Consider the following 16,519-nt stretch of genomic DNA (forward strand, 5'->3'; position numbering starts at 1 on the left):
TTTAATGCTATGAAATTCAAGTTCATGCATTTGGGCTGCAAAAACCTGAGGGAATAGTACAGTTCATGGGGTGAAGGACTTTTGTACGGAACTTGAATATGATAGTTTGTGATGATCTTAAGGTGGCCAAACAGGTTGAAAAGATAACAATGAAAGTTAGAAGGATGTTTGGGTGCATAGGGAGAGGAATGGCCAATAGGCAAAAGGAGGTATTGATGCCCTTGTATAAAACTCTGGTGAGACCTTATTTAGAATATTTTGTACATTTCTGGAGACCGCACTTTCAAAAAGTTAAACAGGATGGAGTCAGTCCAGAGAAAGACAACTAAAATGGTTGGTGGTCTATGTCATAAGGCATATGGGGACAGACTTAAAGACTTATGTATACTTAAAGACTTATGTAGACTTATGTATACTTAAAGACTTATGTATACTTAAAGACTTATGTATACTTTTGAGGAAAGGTGGGAGAAGGGAGATATGAGATAGACGTTTAAATATCTATCTGGCATAAATTGCATGAAGCAAATCTCTTTCATCTGAATGGAGACTCCAGAGTGAGAGGGCATAGAATGAGGTTAAGAGGTGATAGGCTCATGAGTAATCTAAAGAAATACTTTTTTACCCACAGGGTCATAGATGCGTGGAATTGACTCCCAGTAGAAATGGTAGAGACAAAAACTATGTCTGAATTCAACAACGCATGGGACAGGCACTTGTGATCTCTTGGGGAAAAGAGGAGATAGTGGATGCTGCAGATGGGCAGACTGCATAGGCCAGGGATCAGCTCTTTGATTACGTGGCTGCGGCTATTCTCTTGCTTCAATGGGTTAGCAGCTTGCTCCTCTGCCACAGCCTGCCCTCTGTCACAACTTCATATTTCTTCCCGGGTGGTATGTGACAGAGGAGAGGCTTCGGGTTAGTGGCAGGCAGCTGTAGGAATCACCATTGACTCGTTTAAACAAGAAAGAGCATAATATTTGTGAGTGGGGTTTGGGGGAAAGGAAATATGTTGCAGGAGGGATGAGAGTGGTGAAAGAGGGAGAAATGGACATAAGGGTGGAGGGGAAGGAGAGATGATATATGGGAAGAGAAGGAGATATGGGTAGAGAAATAGAGGAGAGGGAGAGATGGTGCATAGGGAGAGAGGAAGAAATGGGCATGAAACAACTCTGCAGAAAATCAGTGTCAAAAGTCTCATTAAATTGTTTTTCTTTATTTTCTGTAAGTACTTGAAGTTTTGTTTTTGTATTAAACTCATATATACCGTATTTTTCGAACCATAAGATGCACTTTTTCCACCCCCAAAAAGAGAGAGGGAAAGGGAGTGCATCTTATGAACCAAATACACTGCACCCCCCCCCCCCTTTATTTTGAAGTGGTGGTGGTCTAGCGCGGTCTTCTTCTGGATAGCTGCCTCTTTGCAGAGTGACACACAATGCAGGAGTGCAATCTTTGTGCTTCCTGCCTGGTCCCGTGCTGCTCTGTGATTGGCTGTGTAAACTGCTTTGATTGTACTTGTAGCTACAAAAATGCAATATATCAATTCCATTTCCCTTAAAAGAAGAATGGGATTGAGTAGATCAAGCCTTGTATTGAAGAATGCTGGTGTAGAAGGTCTGAGGTTGAGATAGACACTAAAGAATGACATGGGAAAGTTTCCCACAGTCTGCAGACAGTGAAAAGCCTAAGTGATCTTTGATTCCCTCTTATCTTTTTCTGCACAGATAGGGCAAGTTGTAATGTCTTGGGTTGTTGTTTTTTTTAATCTGCATATGGTTGTAAAACTCAGATTAATGATTAGCACATATGATTTTCAGATAATAGTACAATCTTTGATCTTGAGTAAATTGGATTACTGTAATATGCTGAATTTGGATGTTGCAAAAATGCAAATTAGAGCGTGCTGCAGAAGTAAGAATGTGGTAGCAGATATGAACATGTGACACCAAAGTTAAGACAAGTACGATGATGTGGATGGGCAGACTAGATTATGTGTTCTTTATCTGCCATCACTTTCTATGTTTCTAATACTAGCCATTTTCTAATAAATCCTGCAGGCTGATAAATCTCACAAACTAACTTAACTCAGCCTAACAAACCAACACCACCCACCAAAATCTGTTCAAAGGAATGCCCTAATGAGCGACAAAGAAGGTTCACTTCTTCAGTGTGTCACTCGTACATTGGTTACCAATTGTGTATCAGATACAGTATAAAGTTGTGAAGCAATTATACCAATGTTTATTATTATCAGCACCTTGGTATTTGAAATAGGTGATTCGATTTTATCAAAAGCAATTAAGATCAGATATGGAAAGTAGGATATTTGTATCAGATTTGAATAGAATACATGGCACAGCAGCAATTCTCTAGCACTGCTTGCGGATTCCTTGGCACTGTTCCCCTGCCACGGTCTGTTCCCCCTCTGCCACAATTTCCTGTTTCCACTTGGGCAGACCGTGGCAAGGGAACAATGCCAAGGAATCTGCGAGCAACGCTAGAGAATCACTGTCATGCCAGCAACCCCTTTGCATTTTAAAAGGTGAAGAGGGTTTCAGAATGGGGTGGGGAGAAGGGAGGGAGATCCTGGCCCATGGGGGTTCCCTGGAGCAGCTGACTTTTAAATGAAGGGAGGGATGCTGGATAGGATGGTATGTGGTAGACTTGGGGGTGGATGGAAGAAAGGAAGGGAGAGATGCTGGATGGGAGGTCATTTGGTGGTAAAATCAGGAGGGGGGCAGGGAGGAGAGGAATTGGTGGCCCCTCCTTAATTTCTGCCCCGGGCCACAGCATGTCTAACTCTGGCCCTGACCAAGGTTCTGGGCTCAATAGACTATTGATCTTGCCCAATGTAATAGATATCATGATGCCCTTGTGACGCATGAGCAACAAGTTTTACATTTGCTTGTTCTGTATTGTCTGTGATGTCATAAATGACTCGAACTGTAATGTAATTCTCATGCTCTTCTCTTCTTTTTTTTTTTTTTGAACCATGCTTCCACCACAGCTTCCTTCCAACCCTCATTCACTCAAACATGGTCTTCTTGGCAACCAGCATCCATCCAGGCAATGAAGGGTTCATGTGTAGTGATACCCTGTCGTTTCACCTACCCGGGGCATCGAAGGACTTCCAGAGAATTCGATGCTGCCTGGTACCAGTATAGAAGCACAGGGTACCCCGAGGTGTATAATAGCAAGAATTCTGTGCAAGGAGAATTCAAAGGTCGGACGTCCTTAAGTGGAGATCTGGGCAACAGCACGTGCTCCTTAAAGATTGACAATGTTAGACACAGTGATTCTGACACCTATTACACCTGGATAGACCCGGGCTCTAATAACTTCAAATTTTATCATACCACAACTCATGTCACAGTTACAGGTAAAACTAACTTTGAATTGTAAAACCAAGGTCTTTTCTACTCTAAAGTAACCAACCAGCTGCATGTCAATGAGTGTAGTCACTCTGAACCTCATTTGAATTATCAAGTTTCAAGTTTATTAGGATTTTATATACCGCCTATCAAGGTTTATCTAAGCAGTTTTTACAATCTGGTACTCAAGTATTTTCCCTATCTGTCCCGGTGGGCTCACAATCTATCTAATATACCTGGGGCTATGGAGGATTAAGTGACTTGCCCAGAGTCACAAGGAACAGCGTGGGGTTTGAACCCACAACCCCAGGGTGCTGAGGCTGTAGCCTCAACCACCGCGCCACACCTCTTCAAAAAAAACAACATAAAATAAAGAATGAATGTTAGAATTGTGCATATGTGCCTCCCTGCAACAAGCCCTGTTAGCAGTAGTTCCACGAGATGACCTCTAGAGATCAGCAATGTCATTTGAAGAAGACAGCTGCTGGGCAGGAGCCGGTGTGGATCTCTCTTGCACCCATCAAACCAGAGATACTTGGAGTGAGAGTTGGAGTTCTTGGGGGGATGGTGGGATGATGGTGGGGGTGGGGAGGAGGAGAATAATTGGGGTTTGGAAAGGGAAGAGGCTTTGTGGTTTTACATCTGTCCTACTAATCTACTTGCAGGGGTGTCCAACCTGCGGCCCTGTGAAGTATTTTGTGCGGCCCCAGTTGAGGGTGATACAGTGTTTCCCTCTGCTGCCCCCGGGTGTTTACCGTCTTGCCGGCTCCCTCCTCTGTCTTGCTGCAGCGTTTACGCATTTGTGCAGCCGCAGAAAAAAATTTTTCGGACAATGCGGCCCAGGGAAGCCAAAAGGTTGGACACCCCTGTACTAGAGATTTGAGATCTACCCAAGGGAAGAGATTCTGGAAAACCCCAGATTTCCTGAGCCGTGCTTATTCTCACATTTAAACTTGTAAATATGTTGGCAGCAACACAAGGAGAAGATCTCAGCACCCAGGAGAGAACAACACATTCTCATCACTGTGAGGCAGGCTATTAATAATAATAATAATAATAATAATAATTTTATTTCTTGTATACCGCCCTGTCATTAGTTCTAGGCGGTTCACAACAGTAGATAAATACAATCGTATACACATAGCAGAATTATTCATCATGGTTAAAATACAACTTACTATACTCAAATCCCTTAGTGAGAATAATATTCACAATAATAAAGACCCCTAATTTCCCACTGAATATGAAAGAGTGCAAAAAATATCATTAACTAACTGGAAGGGCCTCAGTAATAGAACCTACGCAAGTCATAGACTCTGACCGTACAAGTCTGCGTGCTTCCCCGGCTCCTTAGCTCCAATCATCGGCAACCTTCCAGTCCCTTACCTCAACTAAAAGGATTTTAAATTTATTGCAAGTGAAATCCTAAAAAAATTTTTTTATCTTTTTATTTAAATTTATTTCGAATAACTTATTCTAAAATATCAGCTTTCTAAAAATCTAAATTCTATAAATAGATGCACTATTTCCTTATGAGAGACTTAATTTAAACATCCAATATCCATTGAAATTACTTAGCTTTCCATGCCCTGAGGCATGGTCTGAAGCAGTTTGCTGGGGATATATTATTTGAAAGCTAAGTAATTTCAATGGATATTGGATGTTTAAATTAAGTCTCTCATAAGGAAATAGTGCATCTATTTATAGAATTTAGATTTTTAGAAAGCTGATATTTTAGAATAAGTTATTCGAAATAAATTTAAATAAAAAGATAAAAAATTTTTTTTAGGATTTCACTTGCAATAAATTTAAAATCCTTTTAGTTGAGGTAAGGGACTGGAAGGTTGCTGATGATTGGAGCTAAGGAGCCGGGGAAGCACGCAGACTTGTACGGTCAGAGTCTATGACTTGCGTAGGTTCTATTACTGAGGCCCTTCCAGTTAGTTAATGATATTTTTTGCACTCTTTTATATTCAGAGGTAAAATACAACTTAAACATACAAGTATTAATATCTCAATTAAAATACAACCTAATTGTAAAGAAAAATTTACAAACACGGCATGATAAAATCATTAAAAAGCTTGAAGATCAACATTCTTGATTATCAAACAGATGAGTTTTTAATAATTTCCTAAATATAGGATAAGAATAAGCCTGAACAATCAGCGGGCTTATCCAGGAATCCGCTTTCCCCGTCTGATATTCTAAAGTCCTATCAAATAATTTTTTATAGCGACAACCCCTAGGGGTGGGGAAAATAAACATGCCCGAATTCCTGGTATGCTTTTTTGAATTAAACAATTTCAGATATGATACCAAATAAGAGGGTAGTAGTCCAAAAAGGGCTTTCTCACAAACAGACCCGAATTTAAAAAATACTCTGGCCCCAAACCTGATTCTATAAATGGTACCTAGTGGCTAGGCGCCACGAAGCGCAGTTATCAATCATCCACTAAGCGACGTTTATAAAGTCATGCTGGATAAGAGAGCAGAATGACTATTCTCTGCTCTGTTTTAGTCTCATCCTCTCCCCCTCCTCTTCTCTGCAGGCTCTCTGGAAGGGAAGGATGGAGGTAAACACCTCTGATTCTCTAGGGTTTAAATGCACATGAGATCTCTTAGAGAAATGAGGAGATAGTGAATGCTGCAGATGGGCAGACTGGATGGACAGTTTGGCCTTTATCTGCCATCATGTTTTTATGTTTCTATGAGAAGAGGTAGAACTGCTTTCTAGGCCGTTCCCCTCAGAAATTAAGCCCTGTGTTAGAGCCATTCATTTGGAGACTGAAAACACTGTCATTGGTGACAAATTATTCTGAATTTAGAAACTACCTCATTGAATTTCTTTAAGACCCTACTTTACCTTTATCCCTCTCTTACCTTACTAATCTGTGAAATTTGACCATGTTGATATAAAATGACTCGTAACAGTATGCCATGCCCAATGATCTGTCACTGTGGGATCCTCTTACTCTGCAGATACTCCAAAGAAGCCGTCATTGAATTTCCCTACAGTTATGTCTGAAGGAGTATCTGTCACCATCAACTGTTTTGCTGAGCACACCTGTCCCCCTAATCCTCCCTCTCTGACCTGGGACTGGCCTGGTATCAAGGCCAGAGTCTACGAGGAAGAGTTCTCAGATAGCAGCTGGAGAACAGGGACATCATTCACCTATTTCCCTTCTTCAGAGGATCATGGGAAGCATCTTCAGTGCTCAGCCGCCTACCCAAATGGGCAAAGATCACAGGCAAACATCACCCTCAGCATAAAATGTAAGTAATAACTGTCTGAAAACTTCACCATTCTCAACCTAATTCTAAATCATCTTCCAAAATGTCCATTATCTCCATTATCTCTGTGCAGCAGGGTCAGGGTTCAAAAATAGTAAAAAAAGGCATTAAAAATAAAGGAACTCTGGAGGATAGGGGCGAGGAAGATGTCTCAAGGCCTTTACTGGCTGCTTCATAAGAACATAAGAAATGCCTGCACCGGATCAGACCTGGGGTCCATCCAGTCCGGTGATCCGCACACGCAGAGGCTCAGCCAGGCATACCCTGGCGAATACATTAGTCACTCGTATCCCTCAATGTGTCCCGCAAGAAGATGTGCGTCCAATTTTTCCTTAAATCTTAGAATGGTGGTTTCCTTCACCATCTCTTCCGGGAGAGAGTTCCAGGCGTTCACCACTCGCTGCGTGAAGCAGAATTTTCTGACATTTGTCCTGGCCGTTTCCCCTCTCAGCTTCAGGCCATGACCTCTGGTCCGAGTCTGGGTCACATTTGCCATTGTGAATAACGCTGTTTCTTGCTCACCATCCTTTCCCTCTGCTGGTGAGTGAGCTGCTCCATTTTGTCGATTCCTTTTAGCAATTTAAAAGTCTCTATCAGATCCCCTCTTAGTCTTCTCTTCTCAAGGGTGAATAATCCCAGTTTTCTGAGGCGTTCTTTGTAGCTCAAGTTCTCCATACCTTTTACTAGTTTCGTCGCTCGCCTCTGCACCCTCTCCAACAGAGTTATATCCCTCTTTAGGTATGGAGACCAGTGTTGGACACAGTATTCCAAGTGTGGTCTGACCATTGCTCTATAAAGCGGCATTATGACCTCCCTTGATCTACTCGTGATTCCCGTCTTTATCATGCCTAACATCCTGTTAGCTTTCTTTGCCGCTGCTGCGCATTGAGCCGGCGGCTTCAGGGTCCTGTCTATCAGTATCCCCAGGTCTTTTTCTTGTTTGCTCTTCCCCAATGTTATACCTAACAGTTTATACTCATGCTCCTTGTTTTTGCTGCCCAGGTGCATCACTTTGCATTTTTCTACATTAAAACTCATCTGCCAATTTTCTGCCCATCTCTCAAGTTGCTTCAAATCTCTCTGGAGTTCCTCGCTGTCTTTTTGCGACCTGATTGCCCGGCATAGCTTTGTGTCATCTGCAAACTTGATGATAACACTGGTCGTTTCTTCTTCCAGGTCATTTACGAAGATATTGAATAAGATAGGCCCAAGAACCGAGCCCTGAGGCACACCGCTAGTTACTTTCTTCCAGTCTGAGTACTTCCCATTTATGCCAACTCTCTGTCTTCTGTTTTCCAGCCATTTTCCTATCCATCTTAGTATATCCCCTTCTATTCCATGGCTTTGTAGTTTATTGAGAAGTCTCGCATGAGGTATTTTGTCGAATGCTTTCTGGAAGTCCAAGTATATAATGTCCACCGGTTCTCCTTTATCGACTTGTTTGTTCACTCCCTCGAAAAACTGAAGTAAGTTTGTCAAGCACGACTTCCCTTTCCTAAAGCCATGCTGACTACCTCTCAGCAGGTCATGGTTATCCAGATGCTGTACTATGCTGTCTTTAATCAAAGCCTCAACCATTTTCCCAGGGACCGATGTGAGACTCACAGGTCTATAGTTTCCTGGTTCTCCCCTTGATCCTTTTTTGAAGATTGGGATGACGTTCGCTATCTTCCAGTCTTCTGGTATCCGTCTGGTTCTAATAGACATGTTAGCGAGGGATTGCAGTAATTCTCCGATTTCATAGGACAAATCCCAAAATGTATTATGTATGAAATAAAATGCCTGGCTACTCCAGGGGATATTTTATAGAAGCATTTTGTTATGTTAAGTTTTGAACAAATTCCTTGAGGAAAAGTTCATAAACAATTATTACAGCAGACATGGGTAAAACCACAGTTTATCCGGATTAAGTAGCATAGAATCTTTCTACTTTTTGGGTTTCTGCCAGGTACTTGTGATCTGGATTGGCCATTGTTAGTAACAGGTGCTGGACAATGGAAGGGAGGAAGAAAGGGACGAGAGAAGGAGAGAGAGAGGGATAATGGACTCCAGAAAAGAAAGAAAAATACTTGATCTGAGGGAAAAAGAGAGGGAGGAAAGGAAGGGAGAGATGCTGGATCTGGGGGTGGGAGAGAGGGAGATTATTAGTCTTTTAAGGAAGGGAAGGGAATGGGATTTGATAAACTGTTTTTCTGTAGTTACAATCAGTTTAGAGGTAATTATTGTGTACCTGGGACAAAGGAGAATTAAGTGATTTGCCCAAAGTCACAAGAAGCAGTGAGAGAGACTGGGCATCCCTCCTGCCAGGGGGAGTTGGGGGTGGGAATCACTGACAGCAGGAGGGAGTAGGCATCCCTTCTGTCATGGGGGGGTTGCCAAGGGGGTGGAAATCACCAGCGGTGGGAGGGAGTAGGCATCCCTCCTGACAGGCATGTCGGAGTGGGGCTATCGGGGTTGTTGGGGGGTGATGGCGGGGGCAGCGACAGGGGACTTCAGTGACGGAGGCAGCAGCAGGAGGGAGTGGGCATCCCTCCTGCCAAACTTGTTCAGTGTGTTGGGGGGTCCTGGCAGTGTTGGACGAGGGGGGTGTCGGCGGGAGAGGGGACTGTTCTTTCTGCTGCTCTGCCTACCAGTTAATCAGCTGAGCTGGCAGGACTTAGGGAGACCTGCAGCTCAATTAATCAGGAAAGGGAGAGCAGCATTGGCAGGAGGGAGGAGGGAGGAGCTCAAAAGAGCAATCGCTAAGCACATTTCCTCCCACTCTTTACTGGTGATTCTCTGCACAAATAGTGTGCATATAATTTGCATGCTATTATGCTGAAAATCGCCCATAAAATAATAGGCGCTCCCACTATGAACACTACATCGACTTGCTGGAAGCAGTTTACAGTGTAACAGTTGAATGCAGAAAGGAACTCCATAGAACATATTCAAATAGGAAAGGAAAAGATAGAGATAGGTACAAGATATACATCCTAAGAAGTATTCATTACAGGTGAAAACAAAAATTACTTTAAAAATAAAGTAAATTTAAGAAAATTAAAGATGTAAAAATAGAGAAATGAAAATAAAATAAAAATAAAAGTGAAATAAGGTCCAATTGGATTCAGTCCAGTGTAAGGCAACAGCAGGACACAATGGCCGAGTCAATCTATCATTGGCCAAAGAAGATTTTAGGATCCTCATCGCAGGAGGGGGCCAACAGCCAAAGATAGTAAGTAGAAAAGCAGTCAAAGGCAGTGGACAACCAGAGCAAACATCGGATCCGTCAAAGGCGAGGCAGGAGGGACTCAACAGCTGAAGGTATCATGCCGAGGAGAGCTAGAGGACCAAACAGGTCACCCGATGACCAGCCACACAGGCCCCAGCAAATCATCATTGGCTTTTGACGATGGGGGCAGGCGCTCTCCAGATGGCACGACCAAGACTCTTCTGCCAGCTGACCCCCAGTCGATCAAAACAGGAGCAGCAGATCTCCAAAGTAAAAGTCCGACAAGAAGGAAGAATATCCCAAAGGCAGGCAGTAGGCCAGCGATCTGCTGTAACCCCCGTCCCCAGTCCATCAGCCACAGTCAACGGCCAATCGTCCTCCCTGATCACCGCATCAGCATGGGAAGGCTGCGCTCCCCTCATAGGCCTCATAGGCCAACCCCTCCGATCCGACGTGTCACTTTCATCTCGGAGGGCAAACCTCCATCTCCTTATCACCTCGGCAAACTCCCCATTCTACTTCAAAGGTGAGAAGAATGTTTACTGCCATCGAGGCTATTAAGGCCGTTAGCCTGATAAGAAGAGAATTAGATAAATGAAATAAATGAACTGAAGGGCCAAAAATTCAGATCAGATCAAAAACGAAGGACAAATTAAAAGATGATGAAAAATAAAGTAAATATGTAGGGGGAACTTAGAAAAAATCAAATCAAATAGAAACAAGGAAGGGAGATGCCATCTTGTTAGAATCCACACTGCTTATTAGACCAGATCAACAGTGCTTCTTTTTGCGTTCTTCTCAACATTGTTTACTAAAGCTTCCTACACTCCAAATGGTTAGACCAGTGGTATTCAACCCAGTCCTCGGGGACTACCTGGCCAGTCAGGTTTTCAGGATATCCACAATGAATATGGATGACAGAGATTTTGAAAACCCAACTGGCCAGGTGGTCCCTAAGGACTGGGTTAAATACCACAGGGTTAGACTGACTTCAACTGGATAGTGAGCCTTTAGTCATTTGGGTCCTTCGCTGTGAAACACGCTACCAGCTGCTATTAGTAGTATAACAAGATATTTGGTTTTTTGTAAAGCATTAAAGACATGGTTGTCTAGTACTTCCTTTTCTTCTTGATTTTGACATTAATGAGCAGATTTTTTTATATTGTTTTGAAAATAAAAGAATTTTAGAATAGTTTTTATGTCTTTAGATTTTTGTAGTTGAAATACTTAGCTATAGCTGTATTTTAATATTTTTTGTAAACCACGTAAATACATTGGTGGTATATAAAGTAATTTTATATATATATATATATAAACCATTTTGAATGTGTAACCAGAAAATAATAATAACAACAGTTTATATACCGCAGGACCGTTAAATTCTATGTGGTTTACAATGATTAAAAGATGCTACAAACTGAGTGGAATTAACAAAGTTAAAAGCTAGTGATTAACATCTCTAGGGATCAGTTATTGTGGAATAAGATTGTGCAGGTTAGTTGCCTAAATACTTCAGGAACAGATATGTTTTTAGGCGTTTCCTAAATTCCCCATAAGTAGTAGACGTAAGCAATTGTTCTAGATCTTTACCCCATAATGCTGCCTGATGAGAGAAAAGGTGTTGATGGTGTCTTTTAAATTTACATCCTCTAACCGGAGAGGAAACAAAATTCAAGTGTGAGCTTCTCTTATATCTGTTGGCTCACACTTGAATTTTGTTTCCCCTTCGGTATACAAGTCTCATCTCCTTTCCCTTAATCCAGTCCAGTTCTGCCACATGCTTTGCAACATAATACAAAACCTGCAAAAACTTATATATAAACTTACCACATCCTAATAGGGATTGGGACTTCTATACCACTTTTGTTGTAGTTTTACAACCACATTCAAAGCCGTTTAAATACGGGTACTTCAAGCATTTTCAATAATAGTTTAGGGCAGGATACACATCTCTATTTCTACCAGCAGAGGTGGACATGTAGGCCCTGCATACACAATATCATGAAACTTCACAACATACAGACTAGGAGCGGGTTCCAAAAACTTCATTCTAAAGATTGAGGAGGTTTTGCTCCATCCCTCTGACATCTTCAGTTACCCTGTCAGCAGCAGGCTCCAGTTGCCTTTCCCCGCTAATCACACTTTGTCTTTTTCTCAACATTTCTTTTCACAGATCCTCCCAAGGACACAATCATCTCCATTTTGGGGAATGGAGAGCCTGCAGAAGGAGACTCCATAAATATGACATGTTCCACTCGTGCTAACCCTGAAGTGGCAACCTACAGCTGGTACCAGGGTCTAGAAAAGGTTTTGATACCTGGTGAAACACAGAAAAATATAACAATGAGGAGCTTGAGGAGGGACAGTGGTCCATATTACTGCAGTGTACAAAATGATCTGGGGACAAGAGAGTCTCCTCCTTTACAAGTGCATGTGCAGTGTGAGTAGCAGCACTTTCTGACTTCTTGGTACAGATGAATGATGCCACTTGACAAGTGAGATAGACAACCTCAGAAGTTAGTCTGAGACATTTTATGGTGTGGCTGTGGGTCATAGAATAACAGAATATAGTAACCCTGTGTACTGTTACACTTCTCCCTCGTCATTCGCGGGGGATACGGGCAGAGCCGGACTGCAAATGCCGAAAAACCGCAATTATCTGGCTCTAACCCACCCCCACCTCCCTGCCGCCTTCCCGGCCTTACCTGGTGGTCTAGAGGGCTTTCGGGGCAGGAAAGATCTTCCTACGCTCCTGCCCCGTGCAGATCGCCATCAGGAAATGGCTGTAGGGAGTTCCCGACGTAGTCTCAAGAGACTACGGGAACTCCCAGCAGCCATTTCCTCATGGCGATCTGCAGGGGGCAGGAGCGTAGGAAGATCGTTCCTGCCCCGAAAGCCCTCTAGACCACCAGGTAAGGCCGGGAAGGCGGCAGGGAGGAAAAAAAAGATGGATTTTTTTTACATTAAGACTGTTTTTTTTATTTTCCCCCTCCCCAGAAAAAATTGCGATTCTATGAAACCGCGAGTGCAGGAGCCGCGAATGAGGAGGGGGAAGTGTATTGTGACCCTATGAGAGTTAAATGTAACCCTATGTAATGAAATATTGTAACACTGTGGACGTTAATATGTAGCCCGTTCTGAGCTTTTTGGGGAGGATGGAATATAAAACCAAATAAATAATGATGGCGTGAAGGGTAATTGTATTATAATAGGTTGCCTAGGTTTGGAGATGGAGAAGGTAACTGCACAAATTTTGTAGAAATCTCATTTGTTGAAGCTGCGGATATGCCTACCTGCTGGGAAGCAGATGTAAATTTTAGCATGTAAAGTACACACGTCCATATGTGTTTTATAAAATATAAGTCATGACTGTGCCAGATATCATTTTCTATCCAAGTCAGTTTCATTCTCTCCTCTTCGGACCACATATCAAAACTCCATTCAGCACTGGAAGAGCATTAGTTTACTTTCTTTGCTCAGCCCTGTAGTTTCCTTTGACATGTACATGAAGGGCCTTCTTGGTATCTTTTGCTACCTTTGTTTGCAGAGGACTTTTTAAGTGAAGAGGAAGACTTTTTTCTCTTCACAGTCACATGGAATAAGATGGGGAAGCATTCTTTCCCTCCAGGGCCCTGTGGACACACTCAATCAGGCTTCATTTATCTAAATAATGTTGAAATTTTGTCCTTTTGGCTGAACAAACATGAAGAATAAGAATAACCATACTAGGTCAGACCAATGGTCTATCTAGCCCAGTATCTTGTTTCCAACAGTAGCCAATCCAGGTCACAAGTACCTGACAGAAACCCAATAGTAGCAACATTCCATGCTTATGATCTCAGGGCAAGCAGTGCCTCCCCCCATGTCTGTCTCAAAGGCAGACTTTCCATTTCCCATTCTTACTTCCCTAGTCCTACCATACCCTTCTTTGTCTCATTCCTTTCCCAGTCTCCTACTCCCCCATCTGTCAACAACTTTCTAGTTACCAATTTCCACCCTATGTACTCATCCCTTCCCCAACTTCATTAACCTTTTTTTTTGTCTTGCATCCTCCAGTCCTTCATGGTCACTCATCCTCTCTCCACTCATCCCTTTCTTTGATGTTATCCTTATTCAGGCTTTCATTTCCCCTCTTAGCTTTCCTATTTCTACCCTCTCTCACCTACTTCAAAAACCTGTCCCTTTTCTTTCTCTTTCACCCTCTTTATTGCCCTCTGTCACTTTCAACTGCCTCCCAATGCCTCTAAGTCAGTGCCCTGCAAACTTTGTCAAGCTGCAGCACATTAAATGTACTGGCCGTGGCTCAAGGCATCCGGAAGTGCGCAGATGTCAATGCGACGATGTCATGTGCATGTGTGATGTCATCATGTCGATGTCCATGCATGCGCAAAGGCCCTTCAGATGGGCCTTGAGCCACCAGTGGGGGTGGTGCCAGCAGGGAAGAGGTGCGAACAGAAGGAGAGATGCTGGTGCCAGCTGATTGTCTACAGGATGTGCCTCTCACAGTGAGAGGCACATCTTGTAGACCAGTGTCCCGCAAACTTTCTCAAGCTGCGGTACACTAAAGGTAGTGGCCATGGCTCAAGACACCTGGAAGTGCACAGATATCACCATGATGACATCACACGCATGAGTAACATCATCATGTTGATGTCCGCATGTGTGTGAAGGCCCTCCAGGTGGGCCCTGAGAAGCCAGTGGGGTGTGCCAGAAGGGAAGAGGGTCAGAGAGAAGGATAGATGCTGCCCCCCCCCCCCCCGATTGCCTATAGGACGTACCTCTCGCCACAAGAGCCACATCCTGTAGGCAGTCAGCTAGTGCCGGCACCTCTCCTCCTCCCCAGTGCACTGCGGCACACCTGAAATCTCAGGAGGCACACTAGTGTGGCACAGCACACAGTTTATGATCCACTGCTCTAGGTCCTTCAAGCCTTCTCCACTCCCCATTTTTCTACATTTATACTCTTGACCCAATTATCTAGTCCCCAGTGTCCTTCCTACTCTTTGCTCATGTTCTTATTCCTACCACCTTATCTCGAGCCCCTGCTGCTCCTTACTCACACTGCTAATATTCAGTCAGTCGTAGAGTCCATCTTCTTCTGGTCTCTTACACAATGCCAGGTTCTCTGTCAATATCTGAATCCCAGATTTTCCATATGCCCAGATCCAGTTTCTTCCCTTTCCTTATGCCCTTTTTCTAAGCATTGATTTACCTTACTTTTTCCCCCTGTCCATTTCTTCCACTCCCTAACGTCTACTCTTCACCGTATCTGTTCTTTTCATCCTCTTCGTAGCCCCCAACCCCAGGATCAGCCCCTACTCATTTCCACCCCCTGTATCACCATTAATCTTGAACACACTGGCAAAAGCTTATTTCTTCACTGGGAGACTCGGCATTTAACTAGCAGATGAAATGTGATACAGAAGAGTGTAAAGTGAGGCACATACTACAACAAAACCAGACTATAATCAGAATTTTTAAACAATTGTTTTTATTTTTTATTTTATTTATTTATTCAATTTTCTATACCGTTCTCCCAGGGGAGTTCAGACGGTTTTACATTAATTTATTCAGGTACTCAAGCATTTTTCCCTGTGTGTCCCAGCGGGCTCACAATCTACCTAATGTACCTACCTAAGCTAATTAGTTCATTTGTGTATATTGGTGTTTTTACATTGTAAAATAAGTTTAGGCAACTTTTAGGCAAGTCCCATCCCCTTTCCCTGTAATATTGTCTCTCTCTTTCTCTCAATCCAAGCTCATTCTCAACCCCAGCAGTCATTTTCTTCCCTCTCTTTGTTTCTATATTCCCCTCAAATCTCCCCATTCCACATAGTCCATCCCTCCATCTCTCAGTACGCCATCACTCAAACGCATTTATCTGGTTATCCAGGAATGAACAAGAAATCATTACCAACCCAACCCCTTTCCTTGAAGTTCTATAAAAAAGTCCATAGGACAAGCTGCTGAAGATACACTCGCCTTCCCAGTCCCTGTCTCAGTTAAACATATATCATCAAATATGTGTTCCTTAATCAAAGCGTGCAATATAAGGTGGTAATATTGAGCTTTATCTTAAATTTTATGTCCCTTTGTACACGAGTGGTTGCAGATGATCAAATAGGCATTTCACTGCTGTAGTTGCTGGGTGTTCCATATGATGTCCGTCATCACATTGGATAGATAACATATGAACTGGTTGGTTTCCTTTTGTTTTATCCAGATTTTCCTTGGCATGCTTCTTTGAACTTTGGATGTACTCTCCAGAATATTCTGAACATACTCTATATTGTAGTGGATCTATTCTACAGATGTGCCCGTACCATTTCAACTGCCATTCTTAGATTTCATTAGCTATGGCTGCTCACAGCATTGTTGGTGATGGTTTCATTTCTTAGTTGGTCATGTGAAGTAATGCCAAGGATCCGCCTGAAAAAATTCCTCCAACCTTACGCCTTATGGGATATACTGGGAGATCTTATCAGATATTAACCAAAATGGTCAATATCTGGTGAGATCTCCCAGTATACGTTTTAAGGTTGGAGGAATTTTTTCTATTTGCCACACATTTTGACATTCTTCCTCATTGAGTTTGTTGGCTTTACAAGGATCCACCTGAGACAGCGCATTTGGAAGGTTTTC

The 16,519-nt window shown here is 42.8% G+C and overlaps 1 protein-coding gene across 4 annotated transcripts in view; it reads left to right on the forward strand.

Moving 5' to 3' along the window:
* The window catches only part of LOC117345672 (sialoadhesin-like), a 71,241-nt gene that overhangs the window by 25,830 nt on the left and 28,892 nt on the right, over window positions 1-16,519 (forward strand). For all 4 annotated transcript variants that reach the window (XM_033914661.1, XM_033914663.1, XM_033914660.1 and 1 more), the window contains 3 exons: window positions 3,011-3,382; window positions 6,355-6,648; window positions 12,051-12,317. In XM_033914661.1, the coding sequence (XP_033770552.1) occupies window positions 3,011-3,382; window positions 6,355-6,648; window positions 12,051-12,317 (933 nt within the window). The remainder of the gene's footprint in view (window positions 1-3,010; window positions 3,383-6,354; window positions 6,649-12,050; window positions 12,318-16,519) is intronic.

Source organism: Geotrypetes seraphini, chromosome 11 (genome assembly GCF_902459505.1).
Source record: "Geotrypetes seraphini chromosome 11, aGeoSer1.1, whole genome shotgun sequence".
Classification (NCBI taxonomy): Eukaryota; Metazoa; Chordata; class Amphibia; order Gymnophiona; family Dermophiidae; genus Geotrypetes; species Geotrypetes seraphini.